Source organism: Helianthus annuus, chromosome 7, assembly GCF_002127325.2.
Source record: "Helianthus annuus cultivar XRQ/B chromosome 7, HanXRQr2.0-SUNRISE, whole genome shotgun sequence".
NCBI classification, from domain to species: Eukaryota; Viridiplantae; Streptophyta; class Magnoliopsida; order Asterales; family Asteraceae; genus Helianthus; species Helianthus annuus.
In genome coordinates this window covers 140,055,852-140,079,840 of record NC_035439.2, presented here as the reverse complement: position 1 = coordinate 140,079,840, position 23,989 = coordinate 140,055,852, and the positions used below count along the sequence as shown (strand labels likewise).

At 35.9% G+C, this 23,989-nt stretch overlaps 1 protein-coding gene and 1 non-coding gene across 2 annotated transcripts; both read left to right on the top strand.

The window, feature by feature from the left end:
* The first annotated feature begins 2,018 nt into the window (after positions 1-2,018).
* Positions 2,019-19,231, top strand: LOC110868831. Its single transcript, XM_022118096.2, has 18 exons — positions 2,019-2,372; positions 3,747-3,826; positions 4,408-4,458; positions 4,559-5,071; positions 6,490-6,747; positions 6,866-6,931; positions 7,297-7,473; positions 8,095-8,146; positions 8,223-8,483; positions 9,192-9,302; positions 9,437-9,619; positions 10,434-10,709; positions 11,768-12,379; positions 14,184-14,686; positions 15,815-15,875; positions 15,962-16,030; positions 16,661-17,055; positions 18,863-19,231. The coding sequence occupies exons 1-17, from the start codon at positions 2,154-2,156 to the stop codon at positions 16,742-16,744; spliced, it is 3,576 nt and encodes a 1,191-aa protein (XP_021973788.1). The 5' UTR covers positions 2,019-2,153; the 3' UTR covers positions 16,745-17,055; positions 18,863-19,231.
* A 2,026-nt stretch (positions 19,232-21,257) lies between these two features.
* On the top strand, positions 21,258-21,329 carry TRNAC-GCA. Its single transcript has one exon. It is a non-coding gene; the product is annotated as a tRNA-Cys (tRNA).
* Positions 21,330-23,989: the final 2,660 nt, after the last annotated feature.

The window sequence follows — 23,989 nt, the reverse complement described above, 5'->3', positions numbered from 1 at the left end:
TATTCTTTATATTGTCATTACTTTTAAGAAACTATATAATTCATCATAACCAGCTAATTGTATTAAATCATGTCTGATGTCCCCAAAATAACGATGCATACACTAAGAATCAAGGATATGAATAATGAACTGTTGTCGTAGTCAAGAAAACGATCATCTCGCTAGTTGGGTTCGCATGCTATTTTAACGCCAAGGGTTGAACCCTTGGTTATCTTTGTTTTGGGGTTAAAGTGACAGATAATTTATTTCACTAGATTGAGCCTTGTGTTATAGAACGAGTTAGAGAAACTTATGGCTTACCCACACTATAGTATAGAACGAGTTAGAGAAACTTATGGCTTACCCACACTATAGGGGATGAAAAATCATGTAGAACTTGACATCAAAGTGATATATGAGATTCAAAATACTGGCTAAAATATATCAAGACAGTAGAAAAATGAAACTTATTATTTCAACACGAATGATCTTTACCGTTAAAACAATTTTTCCTCTAGCGTTCAACAAAATAATGTGTTTTGGGATTGTGGTGAGTAACCTCCCTAACCCTAACATAAAACAAAATAATGAGATATTTGCAACATCTTAGGCAAATCACACATTGATCTAATGTCCACATGATAGATACTCAATTATAATGAAGATCATCTCTCAATATTCACCAACATGTTTTAGACGCAATTAGTATGGACAAGAGGAAAACTTCATGATTAAACGCGATCAAGTGTAAGTAATCCACCCATGAATGGCATCATGAGACGTACTAGTAACATTGTGTTAAAAGATAAAATTTTATGTTTCATGAACAATTTTTCTAGCTACCTATTACACGTATAATGTTTCCAAAAGAACCAACGAATATGAATCTTTATGAAGGTCACAATAGTAGATTGTTAATTGTCAACCGAAAGGCAAGAGCCATTTGAATAACAAACCACAACCTCAATAGATGTGACTAATTCAAACCAATACAATATACCTAATCCATCGCGATTTTTTGGATCAGACCACACGGATCATTGTGATCACCGATCAATTCGTCATGAACCTATTATATAAATGTGACAAACAGTTCACTAAGTTTTTTTTAACCAACTTAGTTGTTATAAATCAAACAATTAATTACATGCCAACACTAAGGTGGTGTTTGTTTTTCTAAAAAATATATGCGCAGCTTCTTCTGTCTGTGCCGCGCAGACATTGCCATATGCAGATTGTTTGTTTTTCCGAAGACGTTTCATTAAACAACGTCTGCGTGAGCTCTTGGTGGAGACTTGGTCCAACCACTTCTAAGATATTCTCAGGTCTGCAGAGCGTTAAACACCATAGTCGTCCACCACCCACCACCGTCCATCACCAGTTCACCACCACCACCATCGTCCACCACCCACCACCACAACCATCGTCCACCATCACCACCCACTGTCCACGTCCACCATCCACCACCACCACCACCACCCACCACTATCGTCCGTACACCGGTACCAGTTTATTTTAGAAGTCTACATACGTTAAAAAACAAACAAATTTTTTCTTGCATACTGCAGAGGTTTGGTCCACCTCTACTTCTACAAATGCCCCCAGATGTGATTCGCAGACTACAAACATTTTACCTCTTAAAAAATTACCTCTTAAAGAAAAACACTTAAATTATTTTTTTGAACGGCCAACGAATCCTCCAAATGAGCTACTGGCGAAATTCACCACATCAGGATACAGGGAAAACTCTCACATAGGGCCGAAGCCCGTGAATACTCGCCCGAAGGCACGACAGTGCAGTGAGGTAAAACAGGATCGAATTAGCGATCTCTATCTATTCGCCTAGTCTCCCTTCATCACCAGGTATCGAACTTAGACCCCTTAAAACACCAAGTCTGTCCCTTACCACTCTCCATCACCACCTCATTCACACTTAAATTATAATCTCTAAAAATTCTTTTTTTTCACAAATATAGTTAATTATCCACGTGGCAACAACTCACACTATAATCTCTCTCTTAATCATAAAACACGCCTCTAGACAAAATAAGAAATCAAAAAAACTTTTCCATTGGTGAAAAAATGCCAGTGAGACCAACACCACCACCACCACCAACTGTTTCTTCCTTCACATAGTTACACACACACACTGACGCTACATCTATACATACACCATGTCTACGAGCTTCAACAGTAACCCTAGGAGCCCTGCAACCAGCTCCAGGCTGCAGCTCGGTGGCGTTGGTGGTGTTTCTAGGGCTATCAGATCTTCCTCCTCCAAAAAACCGCCGGAGCCGCTCCGCCGTGCAATCGCCGATTGTTTATCTTCTTCGCTGATTTCCGTTCACGGAAGCTCATCGGCGGTTATTTCAGAAGCTTCCAGAACTCTACGGGTATGAACGGACGTTAATTTGCGAATTATTGTTTCAGTTTTCAGATCTCGTAGATTTTAAGTTTGTGAATCTAGGGTTTGGTAGTGCTTGTGTGTGATTTGGTGTTGTAGAAGGTTTGTTGATTGATTTGTGGATTGATTTGTGCATTGTTGTGTGTGAGTATGGAATTTGAACTTTACTTATTAGCAGATGTTAGGTTTTTGTGGTTAGGGATTTCGTTGCTGGAGTAGGTGGAACAAATTGGAGGTGTTCGTGTTAGATATACGGCGCTTAATTGTGGAAATCGGCTGGTTTGTTGTGAGTTTGGGATGATTTTGATTGATAGGGAGAATGCTATGGGTTTAAAGTCAACTAGTTGCAGAAATTTACTTGTAGGTTTGATTATGGATGTATCTGATTAAGTGATTAGTCTTTTAGGTTATGTGGTGTTGAGTAGGTTGAGTTTCAGTATCGGATCGTTAGACGTAGTAACATCCATGATCCACTAAGGGATTGTTTTGAGATAATTTTATGCATACGATGTGTTAAGTGGTTAGCAAGTTATGGACTCAGGGGTGTACTTTCTTGCCGGTGTTGTACGCCTCCTTCTAGAGTTCTGATATGAGTCTTTAGTGTTCTTTTTTCTTACTATTGCAAAACTAGTACCTTGGAGGAAAGTAAAAGATAAATGTGACCTTTTTTGAATCTCTATGGCCTATGGGCTCGCTCGTAAGCACGTATTGAGACCCCAGCACACACTTAGACATGTTTTTGCCGCTTTCACTGCTAGTGCACATCCTTGTGAATGTGGACTGGATTTTTCTGGCTGCATTGATGATATATTAGAGTGCACATTGTTACATGAACTTTATATCATTAGTTGAGATTGTTTAAGACAGTTGATATACATTTTTAGCAAAATTTACATATGGAGGAAAGGCAGGATGGTATGGTGTAGGACTTGAAGTTAAGACCTAATTTAATACAAGACTTCAGTTACTTTGTTTTCATCTAGAATAGAACCTTGAATCTATAGAACTGTAGAAGTGAAGATTCTAGTTCTCTTGATTAACGAACAGGTGCACTCACATCTCCTATTTCGTCAGTACTCATAACTTAATTTTTGTTCCATGGTGATGAGATGTGATAGAATCGTAGGTGAAAATTTAAGTTCGATTGATTTAGTTTAGTGTCTGAAGTTTCACCACTGTCAGCTGGTCGTTGTAGGAAAGTGAAAACTATTCATAATGTTCTATTTGTAAGAAATTATACAGAACACTTACCAGGGTTATAACTTATAACTATAACGTTAGCTGTTCCATACAAAATGTAATTCATCTTAACATTATGAACACCTATTCTGACACGTGATTAGATTTGTTTTCTTCTTGGCAGGATTATTTAGCGTCGCATGCAACTACTGACCTGGCCTATGGTGTGATAATAGAGCACACACTTGCGGAGAGAGAGCGAAGGTTTTCAGCATATATTTGTTAATTATCATATACATTCACTTATTCTTCCAATAATCCTTCGCATATGCATATATCTTTATATTATTATTTCCATACTGTCAGCTTTAATAATGCATGAATTGCTATCAACTCTTTGGCTTTTAAAGTCTAGCTCTAATACCTTAATAATGTACATGTACAAATGTACAATAGCTTATAATTTACCAAAGACTTAACTTTCGATATGTTGAGAACAACAGGGGGCTTGCGAGTCTTGATCAATAAACTTATGATAGTCATATATTCTAAAATTGCTAAATAAGTCTATAAGCATGTGTTTTTGTCTTATTAACGCGAGTAGGGTTTTTTTGTTTGATTCGTCTTATACTCTGCCAAAAGCAATTATCATTGTTAGCTTTATCATATTACATTACAAGCAATAAGAAATATGAACTAGTTTTTATAATCACAATCATAATCATTGTTCACCTAGGCACAATGTAAGCAATAAATCGTGTTCAATGGTAGACTTGTCATAAGCATGTCGAGAGGAACGTATATATACATTTTGTTTTCTGACACATTTTGTATATCTTTAACAGCCCTGCGGTGGTTGCAAGGTGCGTGGCGCTTTTGAAACGTTATCTCTTGCGGTTGGTGTTTCTTGCGGCTATTATTGTATATAATATTAGCTCAGTTGTATGTTCTTAGCATCATGAAAGAAACTGATATAATATCTTCTATTTGTTACAGATATAAACCAAGTGAAGAGACCCTGCTAGAAATTGATCGGTTTTGTTTAAATATAATAACGGAGTGTGATATTAGCCCAAGCCGAAGACTAACATCTCGATCTGTAACCCCACAAACAGCTGGTTCATCAACTACTTTAAATGGATCACCTTTGCCTGTTGCAAGTTTTGCTTCAGGGGGACTAGTGAAATCCTTAAACTATATTCGTTCTTTAGTGGCTCAACATGTTCCAAGAAGACCATTCCAACCTGCAGCGTTTGCTGGAGCTACTCCTGCTTCCAGACAATCACTTCCGTCATTATCATCACTAATGAGCAAATCTTTTAATTCCCAAATCAGCCCCGGAATCGGTAAAGAAGCTTCTGAGATTAAAGAAGGTTCTGCTGTATCTGTATTGGATTTGCCGATTGCTGAAGACGTTAGTGGAATTGAAGGCGATGAATTCATCGCCAGTGATGTGTTCAAATGGAGATGGCATGGGGACCCACAATCATCTTTACTTTCTTCTGATAGGTATTTCCATTTTTCTGCTATTGCATGCAGTTTTTTCTTTGCTTTTATAATTTTTACAGGTGGCAAAATTTCCGGTCAGGTGAGTTAGGTAGCGGGTCAAAATTGGTAATATATTAGGTTAGGAGTTGGCTACAAAGTCCAAATTTCCTAAAGAGTGTAAAAAGTCATAAAACACCATAATATCAACCATAAAACACACCAAAAACCCACAAATAACATGATACAGATTACTAAAACATCATATATGTGAGTTTTCTGTTGTGTTTTGGATGATAAGGCTCTGATTATAGAATGACAAACATTATTGTGTTTTATGTTGATTAGCATGTTGTGTTTTATATTCATCGCGATGGTGTGTTTGAAGTTTTTATGGACTATTAGGGTTTGAATATGGTGTTTTACACTTTTAGTAATCTTCACTCTGTTATTTGTAGGTTTTAATTGTGTTTTATGGCTGAAATTATAGTGTTTTATAACTTTTTACACTTTTTAGAAAATTTGGACTTTTAGCCGAACCCCACCCATCTATATTATACATAACAATGCATAAGATAGAGGCTTTTAAGATACCCCAAAGTTAAGAACCCTTTTTTTCCTTTAATGCATAAGGTACAACTTAACATGAGGGTAAATTAGGCTTTCAAACACTAATTATACGTTAATCCCTAAAATCTTAATTACACTTTAATTCCCTCATCTTTAACAAAATTATAGATAATTAGTTATTCGTTACACTTTATCCTCTTATAAAAAACTAACTACCCCCACGGATTTTAAACGGTCACAACTTTTTTGTATGATAATATTTTTTTAAAAAAAATCACACCATAAAAACGAGTATTTTATTCTCTTTAATTTGAGTATAGTATTGCTATAGTTTTTTGATTAAAAAACGCCAATCTAACCGAATAAACCGAACTGATTAACTGAAAACCGATTGGTTAATTAAATAGACTAACTGATGACTTCTTCGGTTGAGGATAATAGCCGAACTAACAGAATAATGCACACCCTGGCAGTGTCTGTGTTTCCCGCCGCATCTCGTGGGCACCCTTCTAGTTTTTGGTATAGGTCAAGACATGCTGGGTTGCTGTAACACTTTTTTCCAAATTGATTTATGAATAATTAACGTGCTAGCGTGTAATAAGTTCTGTAATATTCCAGTGGTTGCCGCCAGCTGAAATACTTGGAATAATTCTACCACTTCATTACAATATGAATCTGCTGTGTAATATTACAATATGATCCTATTTCTTTTACGATAAATTTTTTGACTTGCCCCATTTGGACATGTGAGATTGAATAACCCAAATAGACCTGTTTTCATGTAAATGAGTTGAAATAGGCTTCTTTAATAAATTTAAATGGTTTTCCATCTGTTATGGCTTCTTGTAATCCTTGGAAATCCAACTGTGCAGTGATCGTCCTTTGAATCATAAAGATATGAGTAAGCACAATTTCCTTGAAGTAGGTGCTGCCGCTCTTCTTTTAGGGGACATGGAAGCTAAAACAAAAGGTGAATTTTGGAGAAATTTTGGTAGCGTTGACATGCCTTACCTTGATCAACTGTTACAGCCATCATTACTCACTACTGTAACCAATTCCGCCTCTGCTCGTTCCCACTTGAGAGCAATAACCGCTTCTAAACGCTCCAAGACAGACCCTCATCAGATTTGGTATGCTCGTATCTTGAACTTGTTTGTATTGTTCTACGATGCTCTATTGTCAATTTGTCATCGATGCTGTAAATTGTTTACAAATCAGTTTTACATTTATACTTGTTTGGTTTTCCAGGGAAGATTCTCCTATGACAACCTTTCGTCCTCGTTCTCGACCACTTTTTCAATATCGACATTACAGGTAATAACTGCATGATAGACTTACTTTCTGTAACTTTATCCTCCTGTATCTCTGTTTGTAACATTGTAGGTGGCTGGTTAACCCATTTACTTTTGATCTACGGGTCAAACGGTTAAAATCAGAAGTTTGCTAAAAAGGAAATGGGTCAAAACTCAAATGTGGCCCAAAGTTTATATTTCAGATAGTTAGATTATCATTAAAATAAATTAAAAATTCTGGAGAAAGTATATTTGGGTCAACCGACCCACCTGTACCAATAATCATCCATTTTGACACAAACCCGTTACCTCAATGTTTATACACTATTATTGCTGAATCTGGTTTAATAAACTTGGTCTCACACAGTGTGTTTGTTTATTTTTTAGTGAACAGCAACCCTTGAAACTGAATTCTGTTGAGGTGGGAGAAGTTATAGCTGCAGTATGCTCAGAAAAACCTCCAATTACCAATGTGATGACAATCTCATCTAAACTAACTAGCAGCAGCGGGAAGCCATCAATGGATGTGGCTGTGAGCGTTCTAATAAAACTTGTAATTGACATGTATGCCCCCTATTTGAGTATCAATCAGTCTATTGAATTTAGCAATTATATCATATGATATAAATTTAGTTGCATATATGTGTTGGCAGTCCATGAGGAGTTACAATTGTTGTTTTATGAAAGAGTAAAATGTCATTTTTGTCCCCGAGGTTTGGCAAGTTTTGCAACTTTCGTCCAAAGGTTTTTTATCCGCATCCGGATCCAAAAGGTTTGAAATCTTGCCATCTTCATCCGGCTCGTTAACTCCATCCAATTTTCTCCATTAAGTCAGGGGTACTTTCGTCTTTTTTTGTTAACTTAAAAGGCAATTCGTACTTTTTCACTTTATGTACAAGCATTTAGCATAATGTACAAGCGAGTCGTTAAGTGAAAAAGACCCGATTGCCCTTTTAAGTTAACAAAAAAGACGAAAAAGCTCCTGACTTAACTGAGAAAATTGGATGGAGTTAACGAGACGAATGAAAATGGCAAGATTTCAAACCTTTTGGATCCAGATGCGAAAAAACAAACCTTTGGATGAAAGTCGCAAAACTGTCCAAACCTCAGGGACGAAAATGGCATTTTACTATTTATGAAATTTGTAAATGTTGTGGTTAGTAATTAACTAAATTACTTTTGTAGGTATGTGTTGGATTCTGGGGTAGCTGCTCCTCTTATGTTATCTATGCTTGAGGTTCTGCTACTTTTTACACGTTCGTTTGATATCTTTGTTATTAGATACGTCATCTAATTACGTTTTCAAATTTCAGGAAATGCTTAGTTCATCACAGTTGACTTCAAAAGTTCGTGTGTTTGACGTAATACTTAATCTTGGGGTTCATGGCCATTTACTGGAGCCGATTCTTGCTGATGATGCTTCCACCATTGAGGAAGAGTACGCTCAAGAACCGCTGTCAATTCAGGGTACGAGAAAGCCAGATTACCTCAAGGCCCAAAGTTTATCAGCAATAAATAACTTCGAGTCATGGATATTGTGCATTTTGTATGAAGTCCTCCTCCTTCTTGTGCAGGTAGCGTTTGTATTCTTTTAGCTAGGGGTGAGCAGAAAACCGAATCGAAACCGAAAAACCAATTTAACCGAACCGAAAAAAACTGAACCGCACAAAAAGCCGAAAAAGCCAAACCGAAACTTAGGGTTCGGTTACGGTTTTGCGTTTTATGAAAACCGAACAGAATAGCCTAAAAATATATTTTTAATGTTTGTTTATTGTTATATATTGTTTTAGGAATTATTAATTTTATTCTTAAATGTTAAGTATTTATAATAAGAACATTAACATGTTTATATGTCTTTGAAGTTATTTATCCATTGCCTACATAATATAACAAAATTTAACATAAAGATTAAATGATTTTCAAAGTGTTATAAAATAAAATGTTTTTAAAAACTTTGGAGAAACAATAGATTAGAAGGTTAGGTTTATGTGAACAATATTAATTAAAAAGGTTAAATATATTTATTAACTTACATGTAAACATCCAAAAAAGATTCTTAAATATTGGATTATGCTTTTACTTTTGAATCTTACGTAATTTGTTCCAAAACCCGAAAAACTGAACCAAACCATTGCTATAACCGAAAAACCGGAAACCGAACGGTTTTTAAAAACCGAAAACCGAACATTTTGGTGTCGGTATTACCCTAATACCGCACACCCCTACTTTTAGCGTTTGATATTTGTATCGAGTATATATTCAAGACGATGTATAATTTGCAGCGAGAGGAAAAGGACGAATCTGTGTGGGCCTCTGCTCTCAGCTGTTTACTGTATTTTGTTTGTGATAGAGGCAAGATTCGGAGAAGTAGGTTAAAAGGTCTTGACATAAGAGTGAGTTATTTGGTCTCAACCTAAATTTTTTTTGCATGATTTTATATTTAAATGAAATCATTTATTCTTTACTACAATAGTATATTGTTTGACTTTTATGAATGGTAGCCTGTGACAATTTCTATTATTTGCAGGTTATTAAAGTGCTTATACAAATTAGCAGGAGAAACTCATGGGCCGAGTTGGTTCATTGCAAGTTAATTAACATGTTAACAAACATGTTTTATGATGTATCTGAAGGCTCTACCACATCTACCCCAATTTTTCTTGTGGATCAGGTTCATCTGATTGGTGGAATTGAGTTTGTGTTCATTGAGGTATTTCATTTTTAAATATATACAATTCTTGAAAGGTCTTATGAATAGTGTTTTCTTTTTGTCTTTTATGGTTTTTGACTTTTAGTGTTTTTTCCATTGGTATCATCGGAACCGGTATCGATTTTTGCTTTTATGGTTTAGAACGGTGAAAAATGATCAAACTCCCGCTGTGTCACGCGGGTGAAAAACCTATTTTTTAATTGGTATTATTGAAACCGGCATCGATATTTGATTTTATGGTTTCCAATGAGTCGAGCCGATAATAACCAAAGTCACGCCACATAGCACTGGGGAAAATGATCATACTCCCGCTGCGTAGCGGGGGAAACCTGGTATCGATTTTCGCTTTTATGGTTTAGCACGGTGAAAAAACGATCAAACTCCCGCCGTGTCGCACGGGTGAAAAACCTGTTTTTTAATTGGTATTATTGGACCCAGTATCGTTATTCGATTTTATGGTTTCCGATGAGTCGAGCCGATAACGACCAAAGTCACACCACACAGTACGGGGGAAAATGATCATACTCCCGCTGCGTAGCGTGGGGGAAAACCCGGTATCGATATTCACTTTTATCGATCTTGTTTACTTTTATGGTTTCCGATGAGTCGAGCTGATAACGACCAAAGTCACGTTGCGTACCATGGGGGAAAAACAATCAAACTCTCGCCGCATAGCGCAGTGGAAAAACCTAGTTTTAAACAAATAAATATTACAATGTTAAACAGTGTCTAATCTTTTGTATTGTTTTGCTGTTGTCTAAATACTGAATGGTATAAATAACTTAGAGCTGATGTTTTCTTTTTGCATATACAGCTAGTGATCTCGAACTCTAGAGAAGGAAGGAGAAATCTATACCTGGTGCTTTTCGATTATGTCGTGCATGAAATAAACGAAAGTTGCGTAGCTAATGGAATTTCTGAGTATAGCAATGATGAGATTCAACCAATAGCTTCTTTGCTCACACTTGCTGATGCACCCGAAGCTTTGCATATTTCGGTTAAACTTGGTATAGAAGGCATTGGGGATATTTTAAAAAGGTCAATCTCGGCTGCATTACCCCGATACTCCAACAGTGAAAGACTCAATACGGTAGTCACAACTTACAGAGCTCTGTTTTGATTCATTAAATTTCATTAGCAATGGCCATATGAGCGGGTTCTGGAATAGGTCAAAATGGGTTCGGGTCAACCGGAAACACCTTTTGTCAAGAAATTTAAAATCTTTTGGTAAATAATTGATGTGTTTTTAATATTATATATATTCTTAAATGAAAAGGTCAGTGGTTTTTTTTTGGTTTTAACCTCTCAAATTTTTGACATGACATTTCTTATCCTTCAAATTTTTGACATGACACTTCTGATCCTTCAAACTTTCGACATGAAACACCATCACCCTCATCTTTGAGTAAGTTACATATTCACTTCTAACTTTTGGTAAATAACAACTTTGACCCTCCAACATTCTCTCTTTAATAACTAGACTCCTCCTAACTTTTGGTAAGTGCCAACTTCGACCCTCCAATTTTTCTATTTAATAACTTGACACCTCCTTTTGTTTAAATTACTTTTACGACTTTACACCGCAACCTGCGACACATTATTATACCTTTTTTTATCTATGCCTAACCGCGTTAATATATGAATTACTTTTACGCCTTTACACCACTATCTACATTAATTTTACGACTTTACACCGCAACTTCCGAGACATACACTTTTTATCTATGTCCAATGACGTTAATGTCACCAACGTAACGTGTGTAACAAATTAAAACACGCGTAATGTCATGTGAGCGCACTACAGATTAATGTCATCATCGTTACACGTGTAACGAAGTTACAAATGCGATGTTGCTGCTGCAACACACAGCTCATGTCAAAATTTTAGTTCCAACAATAATTACTTATATTTATTAAATAAAATGATTTAGGATGTTTTATGCACAAAAACACTTTAGGAGACTTTCAACCCATTTGACCTGTTAAGCGTTCGATATAACATAAATCAACCCGTACATAAGTAAACGGGTCAAAATTTCTACCTCTAGCGCTCATGTTTATGATTCTGTGGCTCCTTGGTAAAATACACTGATTAAAATGTTAGTTTTTTTCTCATTCATTATGCATGTTTATGTTCTTTTTTTGCAGCTTTTGGAAAAGATCATGGAGAAATTTGATGCACTTTTAAGATCACTGACTCACTTGGACAAAGAATTCAGTCATATGACAGAATTAACAAAATCCTACAAGTATTTAGAGAGCTTTGAAGATGGAGTTTTAAGAAACAGTTACGGTTTGAAAGTGAAACTTGCGTGGGCCACTTTGCATTCTCTCCTTCATTCAGAACGGGCCGCGATTCGTGAAAACGGTTATGTATGGTTGGGTGATCTGCTTATAGCAGAAATAAACGATGACGGGGATTCCATATGGTCAAACATAAAGAATTTACAGAAAAGAATTACGCTTGCTTCAGTTAAAGATTATTCCCCTGAGTTAGATATTCCACTACCCATTTGGCTTATGTGCGGGCTTCTTAAATCTAAAAATAATCTTATACGATGGGGTTTTCTTTTTGTTCTCGAGAGACTTCTCATGCGCTGCAAGTTTTTATTAGATGAGAATGAATTACAGCATTCGGTTAGCAGTGAAACTCATGGGAAGACCCGTCTAGATAAAGCGAACGCTGTGATAGACATTATGAGCAGTGCGTTATCCTTGGTGGCTCAGATAAACGTGACGGATCGCATGAACATTTTGAAGGTAGTTTTTTTGGTGATAGTGAAGCGTTTCTTTTTCTAATTTGATGGTTTTAGTCAAAAGACGCATTTATAATATCTTAAATGCAAAGGTCGGTAACACCCCTACACTTTCAAGTTTTTTCACTTCACACCACTTTTGACATGAAACACTATTAACCATCATCTTTAAGTTACACATTCACTTCTAATTTTTGTTGGTCGGCAACTTTGACACTCCAATCTTTTCTACTTTATAAGAGTAAAGTACACAGATGGTCCCTGTGGTTAACCAAAATTTTGGATTTAGTCCCTAGCTTTTTTAAAGTACACTGATGGTCCCTGCAGTTTGCACTTTGTAACGTATTTAGTCCCCAACTTTTGCCAAAAGTACACGGATGGTCCCTGTGGTATGCACTTTGTAACGCATTTAGTCACTAAACGTCGGGGACTAAATGCATTACACAGTGCAAACCACAGGGACCATCCATGTACTTTTGGCAAAAGTTGAGGACCAAATATGATACAAAGTGCAAACCACAGGGACCATTCGTTTACTTTTGAAAAACTAGGGACTAAATTCAAAATTTTGGTTAACCACAGGGAGCATCCATGTACTTTACTCACTTAATAACTTGACACTTTTGTTTAAATTACTTTTACGGCTTTACACCGCAACGTGCGACACATTATCATACTTTTTTTTTAATCTATGCCTAACTACATTAATGTCTAAATTACTTTTATGATTTTACACCATTGTCTAAATTATTTTTACGGCTTTACACCGCAGCGTCCAACACATACTCTTTTTTATCTATGTCTAGTGACGTTCCCTCCAACCTTTTCTACTTAATAACTTGACACCTCCTTTTGTTTAAATTACTTTTATGACTTTACATCGCAACGTGTGACACATTATTATACTTGTTTTTTTTATCTGTGCCTAACTACGTTAGTGTCTAAATTACTTTTACGACTTTACACCCCTGTCTGAATTACTTTTACGACTTTACACCGCAACGTCCGAGACATACTCTTTTTTATCTATGTCTAATGAAGTTAATGTCACGAACGTAATGTGTGTAACAAAGTAAAAAACATGTAATGTCACGTGTGCACACTACACGTTAATGTCATTATCACTACGGGTGTAGCAAAGTCACAAACACGACGTTGCCATTGCAGCGCGCGGCACGGGTCAGAATTATAGTTTTTTTTTTTGTAATTTGATAGGTTTAAGACAGGTGCAAATGGGTCGGTTGGTTTTGGACGACCAACAAACATTGTTTTTGTTGAGTTTCTTTTCAATTTCGCAAATAATTAATGTAGTATACATAGTTGTTAAAGATTCATTACTAAAAGAGTAAAGTACACGGATGGTCCCTGTGGCTGACCAAAATTTGGATTCAGTCCCTAGCTTTCGAAAAGTAAACGGATGGTCCCTATGGTTTGCACTTTGTAACGCGTTTAGCCTCCAACATTTGCCAAAAGTACATCGATGGTCCCTGTGGTTGCACTTTATAATGCATTTAGTCCCTATCTTGGACCTACTAAAATTTTTAGATTTGTTAGCCGGGGACTAAATGTGTTACAAAGTGCGAACTACAGGACAATCCATGTACTTTTGAAAAGCTAGGGACCAAATCCAAATTTTTGGTCAACCACAGGGAGCATCCGTGTACGTTAATCGTACTAAAAATAATAATTTCATTTTGTATAATAACATGATTTATGAAATTTTAAGTATTTGGAATGTGACAACCCTCTGTTTTTTGACCTGTTTGACACATATTTTGACTGTTTATTTATCCTTGTGTTCTAAACAGATGTGCGACATATTATTTTCTCAATTATGCCTAAAAGTTATTCCCGGAAACAAGTCCTCATCAACAGACACATTACGTAATTCCAAGAGTTTTAATTACTCTGTTTGGAACAAAAAGACAAGTTTGATGGAAGATCTCCCTGTACGAGAGAACTTCAGCTGGGAACCCTCAGCGGAAACTTCTAAGGGTGGATTCGGAATTAACGCAAACAATCCTACAAGCGAGACCGCATCAATGGCGGCTTTACTTCTTCAAGGGCAAGCTATTGTTCCTATGCAATTGGTTGCACGCGTGCCTGCGATATTATTTTACTGGCCGTTGATTCAACTGGCGGCTGCAGCTACAGACAACATTGCGCTTGGTGTTTCTGTTGGTAGTAAAGGTGGTGGGAACCTACCTGGTGCCACGTCAGATATTAGATCCACCCTTCTTCTATTGCTGATTGGTAAATGCACTGCTGATCCTGCTGCGTTTAAAGAAGTTGGCGGAGAAGATTTTTTCAGGTAAATCGACAGTTATAATCGTTTGCTACGATGGTTTTTTTGACACAGGTTTTCGGTCTTTGTTTCATTTTTCTAGTCTTCTTTTGTTAAAAATTAAAATAACAAAAATACCCACCTCATTCATTAAATACACCAAAATTTTTAATTTCTATTTATGATTTAAAATTTCTTGTAAATAAAAACTTTTTAATGGGGAGAAAATCTTATTGTAAGAAAACAGACCAACAAGAAGCTAGACCGAGCAAACAATACAAATAAGAAAAATCAATAGAGTACACGGATGGTCCATGTAGTTGACTAAAATTTTGGATTTGGTCTCTAGCTTTCCAAAAGTACACACAGATGGTCCCTGTGGTTTGCACTTTGTAACGCATTTAGTTCCTAAAATTTGCCAAAAGTACATGGATGGTCCATGTGGTTTGCACTTTGTAATTATTTAGTCTCTAACTTGGACCTTTAGGTGTTGCAAAATAGGTGGGTTGGCTAACAAGTGAAGACAAGTAATTTTTGCTACAGGTCGAAATGGATTGGGTTGATCCGAAGCACTTTTTGTTCTATTGTAACTATTTTATAAGTTATAACCAATTAGCATGTCAAATTTAACCAAACAAACATACCTAGTAATAATACCACTTAAGTTGAGACCCCCTGCTCTAAAAAAATTCTTTGTTTTTGAAAATACAACATATAACGATATTAATTAGTGTGGCCAACAATCCTAGCATGTCGAATATGAACAGTATTATATTTTTTACAAACTAGAACTGTTTATTTTTAAGTTGATTTTCAATCCATTCGACATTTTCATTTTAAGCAGCTTTTCTTTATACAACCTGTTTGGATCCAGATAACATTTGCTTGTAAAAATTTTGAATATTTTAATAAATAATCCATGTGTCAAATAAGACGCCATAAAGTTTATTTTTTAAATCATAGTCTATTTATTGTTTTATTTACATAAAATGATATAGAAGTTGAAATTTTAGTGCATTAAGATACACTTTGGGCAACTTTTGACCCGTTTGATCTATTTTCGTTTAAAGCTGCTTTATTATTCTGCCCATATTACTCGTTAGAGAAACTAACACCCAAATCAATCCGTTTAATTAGCATTATGGTAATTGGCAGGGAGCTACTAGATGATACTGACTCTAGGGTGGCTTATTTCTCATCAACGTTTCTTTTGAAGGTTAGTTTATTATCTTGATCAATAAATCAAGTAACTAAACATCGCTAGCAATCTTATTGATACCGAATATATTTTTTTTTTTGCAGAGGATGATGACTGAAGAAGCAGATAATTACCAGCGTGGACTTTCGTCTCTTGTTTCCAGAGCTCAGCAGGTTTCGCCCTCTATTTGTTGTAGTTCAGTCCAAGAAGTTTTCTATAATTACAAAAAAATTAAAGAGTAAAATGCCATTTTCGTCCCTGATGTTTGGCCAGTTTTGCGACTTTCGTCCAAAGGTTTGTTTTTCCGCATCTGGATCCAAAAGGTTCCAAATCTTACCATTTTCATCCGGCTCGTTAACTTCATCCATTTTTCTTCGTTAGGTCAGGGGCATTTTCGTCTTTTTTTGTTAACTTAAAGGGCAATTCGGTATTTTTCAGTGGTATTTGTTTTTTTATACATAAAGTGAAAAAGACCGAATTGCTCTTCAAGTTAACAAAAAAGACGTAAATACCCTCGACGTAACGGAGAAAAAATGATGCAGTTAACGAGCCGGATGAAAATGACAAGATTTCAAACCTTTTGGACCCAAATGCGAAAAAACAAACCTTTGGAGGAAAGTCGCAAAACTGGCCAAACCTCAGGGACGTAAATGGCATTTTACTCAAAATTGTATTTTCAGATGATTAAATTAGTAATTAAGGTCCTAGAGGAGATAATATGCCCCAACAATTATATCTATTTAACTATATGCTTGCTTACATGAAAATAATATAAATATACACTTTGTTTTTATGATGTGCAGAGTAACAATGAAAAATTACTGGAAAATCCTTATCTTCAAATGCGGGGCCTACTCCAGTTATCGAGTGAAGGATTATGGAATTAAACTGCAATACTTTTATGCCCTTTCAAGAGTCTTTTTTTAGTGACACAAAGCTGAGTGAACCGTTGAAATAACAAAGTCAAAGATGCTTATTAATTCGGTCAAAATACTCGGGAGCATTGTCTAGCCAGGAACACATGGACTACATGCCAATTTGAGTTAATTCAGTCGTTATTCTTGTTGCTTTTTTGGGATGAAATTTCGGAAGTGCTGTTGTGGAAATAAATAAGCAGAATGCAAGATATTCAGTTCCAGTATATATATGTCAACTTGTACACATTGGTTTCAAGTATTATGTAAGACATTCTCTTCAGGTATGCTTCTCTCTTATTCCTTTTATCAGTTGGATTTTATGTACTCCTAGGGTTCTTTAGTTTTCCGTGCATAAAAATCAAACTAATTATTAATATACTTCTGGGGTAGCCCAGTTGGCCAGCCTCACCCACCCTCTCCCTAGAGGTCCCGGGTTCGAATCTTGGTGTCCGCATCCCCACGGCCAAGCTCTTCGCACTCGGTTGGGTATTCAGCCCCAGGCAGCTATGAGGCTAAGCTAGCTTGTGGAGTGTGATCACTCCAGCGGTTGGGAGGACCGTGGAATATCCCCCCCTACTTTACTGTTGCAAATAGATTTGGCATGATGTGTGGGTCGGAAAGGTTAGTTAATGGGTTGAAGCATGTCATATTTTAGTATGGGCAGGTCAAGTTTGGTTTTTTTTGAAAATTAGGTCAAGTTTGGTTGACCTGCAAAACGTTTTTATTTATTTTTAAATAGTTTTATACCTGATTATTTTGTCATATATGATTATAAATTTGTAAGAGTAAAATGCCTTTTTCGTCCCCGAGGTTTGGCCAGTTTTGAGAGTTTCGTCCAAAGGTTTGTTTTTCCGCATATAGATCCAAAAGGTTTGAAATCTTGCCATTTTCACCCAGCTCGTTAACTCCATTCATTTTTCTCCGTTAAGTCGGGGGTATTCCCGTCTTTTTTGTTAACTTAAAGAGCAATTCGATCTTTTTCACTTTATGTAAAAAAGACCGAATACCCCTGAAAAAGACAGAATTGCCCTTTAAGTTAACAAAAAAGACGGAAATACCTCTGACTTAACGGAGAAAAATGGATGGAGTTAACGGGCTGGATGAAAATGGCAAGATTTTAAACCTTTTGGATCCAGATGCGGAAAAACAAACCTTTGGACGAAACTCGCAAAACTGGCCAAACCTCAGGGACGAAAATGGCATTTTACTCAATTTATAATAATTTTACTCCAGTTCTAATTTAAACCCATGGGAATTAAACGAATGAGTAAGCATTATGCATTAAAGATGGACTATGAATGACCTTTAAGTTTAACCTATTTGACGCGTTCCCCTTTTAGTTAGTTTTTTTTGGCCCGTTAGATTAGGTTTGAGATAAGACACAACCCCATATGACCCGTTCATAAATAAGTGGGTTGATATGCTTCTAAAAACTTGAAAAAGTTTATAAATATGTTTATGTAACCCAAGTAGTTAATGCAGTAAAATATCGGATATCGGTCAAGGACCGATATTTGAGATATCGATTATCGCGGTGGGATATCGGTAATTTTAATATCATGCTAAATTTATATATAGAGAGATTTTAACACAAACAATTGTAACAAGTAAGAACTGACTAAGACTTAAAACACTAACATTTAACAGCAACAACTAACAATTAAGACTTAAAACACTAATAGCAGCAATAAGAAGAAAAATGAACGGTAGAAATAAGAAGAATGGTACTGATATCGGGAAAATCGGTGATTTATCGATCAAATATCGGTCCTATGTTGGTCAAATATCGGACAATATCGGTGATATTATCGGTACCGATATTCTGACCAATATTTTGTACCGCTATCTCGGCAGGGGACCGATAACCGATATATCACTGCTATATCGGTTGATATATCGAGATATTAACTACATAGTATGTAACACAGAGATGCAATATCTAAACAAGTTTATGGATAATTTTAAAATATTGACCAATCGATACACATGTTTAAAGTTTATATTCATCAAGGAATCTTGCCAACACTTTGCCCTCATCTCATTTCATATGTATATACTAACAAAAAATTCTCTCCCCTTTGCAAACAGTTGAAATCGGGCCCTGTTCGATCAGCGGAGGATTTGTGTTTACATGTAGAAGACAGAGATTTGAGAGTTGACTTTTTCAATTTCGGTTTGACTTGTTCAGAGGTTGTTAATTCAAGCATAATCAGCAGGCCAGACGTTGTTAGATTGGTTTCTGGATGGTGCAGTGACGGTATATAGACATTGGAGCTAAATTTTGTGTGTGTTGGTAACGGCATGGTACATATCTAGTTATTTATTGAACTTTAGATGTGTAAAATGTATGCCTTTTTTGCAGTTCATTTTGTTTTGGGTTATTTTCCCTCCACATTTTTGTAACATAGTTTTCACTCATCAAATGTATATACAGTCCTTTATTTGTGCTTGTTTTAATTGCATATGTTTTAGCATCATGACTTGTTAAATAAAAAAATGTTAAAAAGAACCCTTGTAGTTCAACCCGACTCGTATGTCATTCTTGGTTTATATGCATTGCTTGTTGTATACCAAGTCAACCCTTTAAATCCAAGTTGATACGCATCGACTTTCAGCGACAGAAAATTTCACCGTGTATTTGACGAATAGTTCAAACCCAAAAAGATATTTTTATAGCGGTGATTGTTGACGCATCGTCAATAAGTTTACACACGCGTGTGCGATAACGGACTGTAAAAGCTGTCGCTAATCCGTCGGTGATACAGCACGATGTGAAACGTGCCATTTTCATAGCAGCCCAAGCAGGTGCAGAATTGGTGTATCATGCCTTAAACCTTTTCTAGTCACCGCTCCAAAATCAGCCTCGAAATGAGCTCCCTCAAGCGCGCATCATCTGCAACATCAACGGCACTGTCACCAGCACGAACGACATCAATAACCACACAGACACCAAAACAAGTACCATCACCTGCTTCAACGGCATCCATAACCGCACCAACACCAGTTTCAGATCTTACAAAACCCGAGCCTCCAATAGGACCATTAGTCCATTACCAACTCAAATAGAAACAACCAAGTAGCGCCCACTGTCACGCTTCTCTATGACTCATCCGAACCGAAGGCCACATGATAGGTGCCATTTTCATAGTCTCCCATGCAGGTGAAGAAATGGAGTATCAAGCCATGAAGTGTAGTGTATTAGTTTTCTATCTTGCTTTGTAAACTATAAAATGGTTGTAAATCCTAAAACGGTACACATCGTGATGATCTGCTCTTTTAGTGATCCCTCAGTAATGGTCATGCTCGTCAATTAAGTCTTTGCTCATGCCACTTTTCCCCATTGTACACGTTCTAGTAATAAAAACAAAATGAGTACCAACTCATCAACAGATAGCCTAAATTCAAATGATTAGGCATTAAACATAGATGAAAGGGTTTAAACATGTGAGTTTAAACATCTAACTATCAAGAAAGATTCCCTTCTAATATTATAGAAGATATAACCGATATGGACAAAAGTTTGATATTTTAAAAGAGCATCATTGACCTTGGAAAAGGTAAAGATAGACATAAATAAGGTGGGGAGACATGACCATAAAGACAAAAGGTGCAGGCTTTAAATGTTCAATTTCCCAAAACAACACTCCAAGGGTAGACATAAAGACACTAAGCTAATATATATGCAGAGACAGACACGTATCTTGCAAGAAGAAAGCTTATTATTAATAAAGGCCTATAAAAAGAGAGAAAGAAGGGAAAGATGGGGCATCAGTCTTCACTCAAGTCTTTACAAGTCTTCTTTCATGTACTAAAAACCTTTTGTATTTTTACCTTTTGTAAGATATTTTCTCTTTGTAAAATTACCATCATGGAATAAAAGTCTTTGATTTCCTTATAAATTCTAAGAGTGTTCATACTTATTAGAGATATTTTTCTCTTAAAAAGAAAAATCCTCCAACCTTAAACTGTGTCTTCTTCCTAACACCGGAGATAGAAAACGAAACCAGGTTGTGCTAAATATTGCTGAAGGAGCCAAAGAGGAGTTACCTAAGATATCTTAGGTTTGGTCTGAAAGAGCCTCGGGTTCCACCTTTATCCTTGCTCTCTACCAACACTCTTAATTTAAAAAAAAAAACTAGTTAAACAGGTTGAACGGATCAATTGGGTTGAAACTTGAAAAATCACCAAAAGTATATTCACAATGAATAAATACTTTATTTAAATATTTAGATTAGCATTGTAGAAAAAAAACAAGTTCTTAATCAACATGTGATGTATATTATTCATGTACGAAAACTAGTAGTTATTAAATCATCCGGTTTTGTTTTAGTAAAAACAAAGATTGTAAAAATTTGATAAAACTTGCAAGTTGTAATTAAGTGATAATTCTAAAATCGACAGTGCATTAATGCAATCTGGTTTGAGATGGTGAACTGCTGTTTAATGAGTATTAGAAGATAAACTTTCAAACTAAGAAGCACACGGGTCCATAGCTCAGTGGTAGAGCATTTGACTGCAGATCAAGAGGTCACCGGTTCGAACCCGGTTGGGCCCTTTTTTGCTTTTTACCAAACGTGAACAGATTTGCATCGGCTTATATATACTCCAAAGTTTCATCAAACAAACCCGATATTTCTATCAAACACACCGACACCATATGCGGTGGCGGAGCTTGAATTTTTTATATAAGACCACCCGTAGTGGGGTGTGGTTTTTAAAAAAAATTGAAAAAAAACGCCCCAAAACGCCCCTCCCCCCACTACACCGGGCGTTATCCGGCGTTTTTTTGGAAAAAATTGTTGTCCGGCGTTTTATTTAAAACGCTTAATTTGGTTTGTATGATGGTTGACTGGCCAATCATTTTTGAGCTAGTGTCAGACAACTTTTGAAAATGGTACCCACATGGTCACTTTTGGCCAATCACTTTTGACAACTTTATTTAAAACTTTTTTTTTTTGCATTAAAAATAATACGAGCATTATTGGAATAATGCCCCACTACACAATTTTTGCAATAATGCCTCATGCTGATTGGGATGACATGTGTCGAATAATGCCCCATAGTGGGAGCACTATTTTGTTCCACCACTACACATGGTCTAAGGCGGCCGGAAAATTTAAAGGAAAAAATAGGGACAAGTTTGGCTCATTATTGTTTCCTTTCAGTAAATTAAACACATCCTTGTCCTCTTTAACTAAACACACTGTTAAAATATTTTAGTGTAATCGATATTAACTTGTTAACCAAAGGTAATTATAACACACATTATAAGTTAGGAGGTGCGGAAGTGCACGTTTGTTTGAGTTGTTTATGATTCCGAGTGTTCGGGCGTAGCCCCAAATGGGGGTTCGAAGGGGGCAACGCCCCTGGCGGGGTTTAAGGGGCAGAGCCTCTGACTGGAAATGCCTTAGGAAAAAATATTTTTCCAAAAATCGTCATAATTTTTAGATAAAAAAATAAAGGCATTTTAGGAGGCAATTTAATTTTAAAATAAAATAACTGCCTTGAGGCAGTTACCGGATTTCATCCTAAAATTCGAAATCAGGGTTCTTGGTCACATTCTAGTTCATACGAATTCTCATACACACACATATTGTTGTTCAATTTCTCGAATTCAACGTTGTATCCGACTAAATTATTTGGGATTACCACAGAAATAAATTGATCTGAGAGTGATTACACGTCTCTTTGATTATCCATTGTTTTACAAATTCCCCAACACACAAGTCTACAAGAAGATCGTTCATGATTTTAGTGTATCAATGCCATTTTATTATTATTGGATTTAGTTAAGACCGAAGGAGAAATAATAATAAACATTGGATACAAGTTTAGAGATACTGAGTACATGCTTGCTCGCTCAACATTATCATGATTTCGGGCACTAAGGAACGTATAAGGTTATAAAGGGCCCACTTTTGAATCGGTATCGTTATTTTTAATCTGATTATTATACCATGCGTAGTCGTTAGAATTTGGGCGTTTTTTGGTTGAAGAATGCCCCTCTACGCCGGACCTTCCATCCCTGTGGGCGTTTTTTGGCCAAAATTGGGTTGGAGCGTTGTTAATTCCACGCCTGAGAAGAATTGGGTTGGCCAATGACAGTTATCTCCTTTTTGTTTGGCCAATAAGATTTTTTAATGGTTTTTTATTTAATTTTATTACACCTCTTCTAACATAATGCCCACATCCCCACTACACCCATTTTAGAAAACGCCCCATAATGCCCAATTGCTGACTGGGCTGCCATATGACGCAAAACACTCAAAGTAGGGGCATTAACACTATACATGGTCTTATTAAAATGGCTTTTCTTAAATCAACAGTCACATTTGAATATATGTCAATAGAACCGTTCAGAGTAATGCTTAAACCTACCTTAATTAGATCATAATTTATCATTAACTTCTAGCTATTATGGGTCTTGACGTGAGTGGGAAAATAAATAAAAAAGACCCAACACAATACGGCTCCTTCACCATGCAAAGGCTGGGGTAAAAAAGTGTCTTTCTACACATATAATACTATATATATTTGCATGACTTCACCAATGTTGATGCCTTGATGTACAAGTTTCCTGTTTTCTTATGCATGTCTTTTTTTTTTTTATTAAAATAAAATGACCTAAAGTAGTTATATATACATATAATTCATGGCTTTTTTTTTCTTCGTAAAATGACCTACAATAGTTATATATAATTATATACATACAATTCATGGCTTAAAATGACTTAAAATAGTTATATATACGTATAAATCATGGCTTAAAATGACCTAAAATAGTTATACATACATATAATTCATGGTGTCTTATAAACCCTTTTGTGTTCCAACTAGACTTTCAAATTTGGCATATAGAGAACAGAAAAACTGTATTGATAAATAATATTTTCTTTGTATATTGAATAAGTGACAACCAGATCTCTAAATAGATTACAAAATGATAAGGATGATGATAAATCTAACCAATTAATGATCATATATTGACAAAAACATAAATAACTATCCTAGTCATTTTAAATTAGAGATATAATAATAACTATAAAACAAACTAAGTATATAATAAACTAAATAATAACAACTATAATAAATACTCCATAAACACCATAAACATAAATGAAATGAAGCCATCATGACACAACAATAATAAGTATTTGTAACAATGAGAAAATACATAAAATAACTAGCAAACAAAAGCTTTATTTAAGCAAAACA

Excerpts from the sequence above, each read along its gene's own strand:
- LOC110868831 (XM_022118096.2), top strand. The coding sequence starts at position 2,154 with ATGTCTACGAGCTTCAACAGTAACCCTAGGAGCCCTGCAACCAGCTCC. Across the intron at positions 3,827-4,407 it reads CTTGCGGAGAGAGAGCGAAG|CCCTGCGGTGGTTGCAAGGT; the intron begins GTTTTCAGCATA and ends TATCTTTAACAG. Across the intron at positions 14,687-15,814 it reads GGCGGAGAAGATTTTTTCAG|GGAGCTACTAGATGATACTG; the intron begins GTAAATCGACAG and ends GGTAATTGGCAG.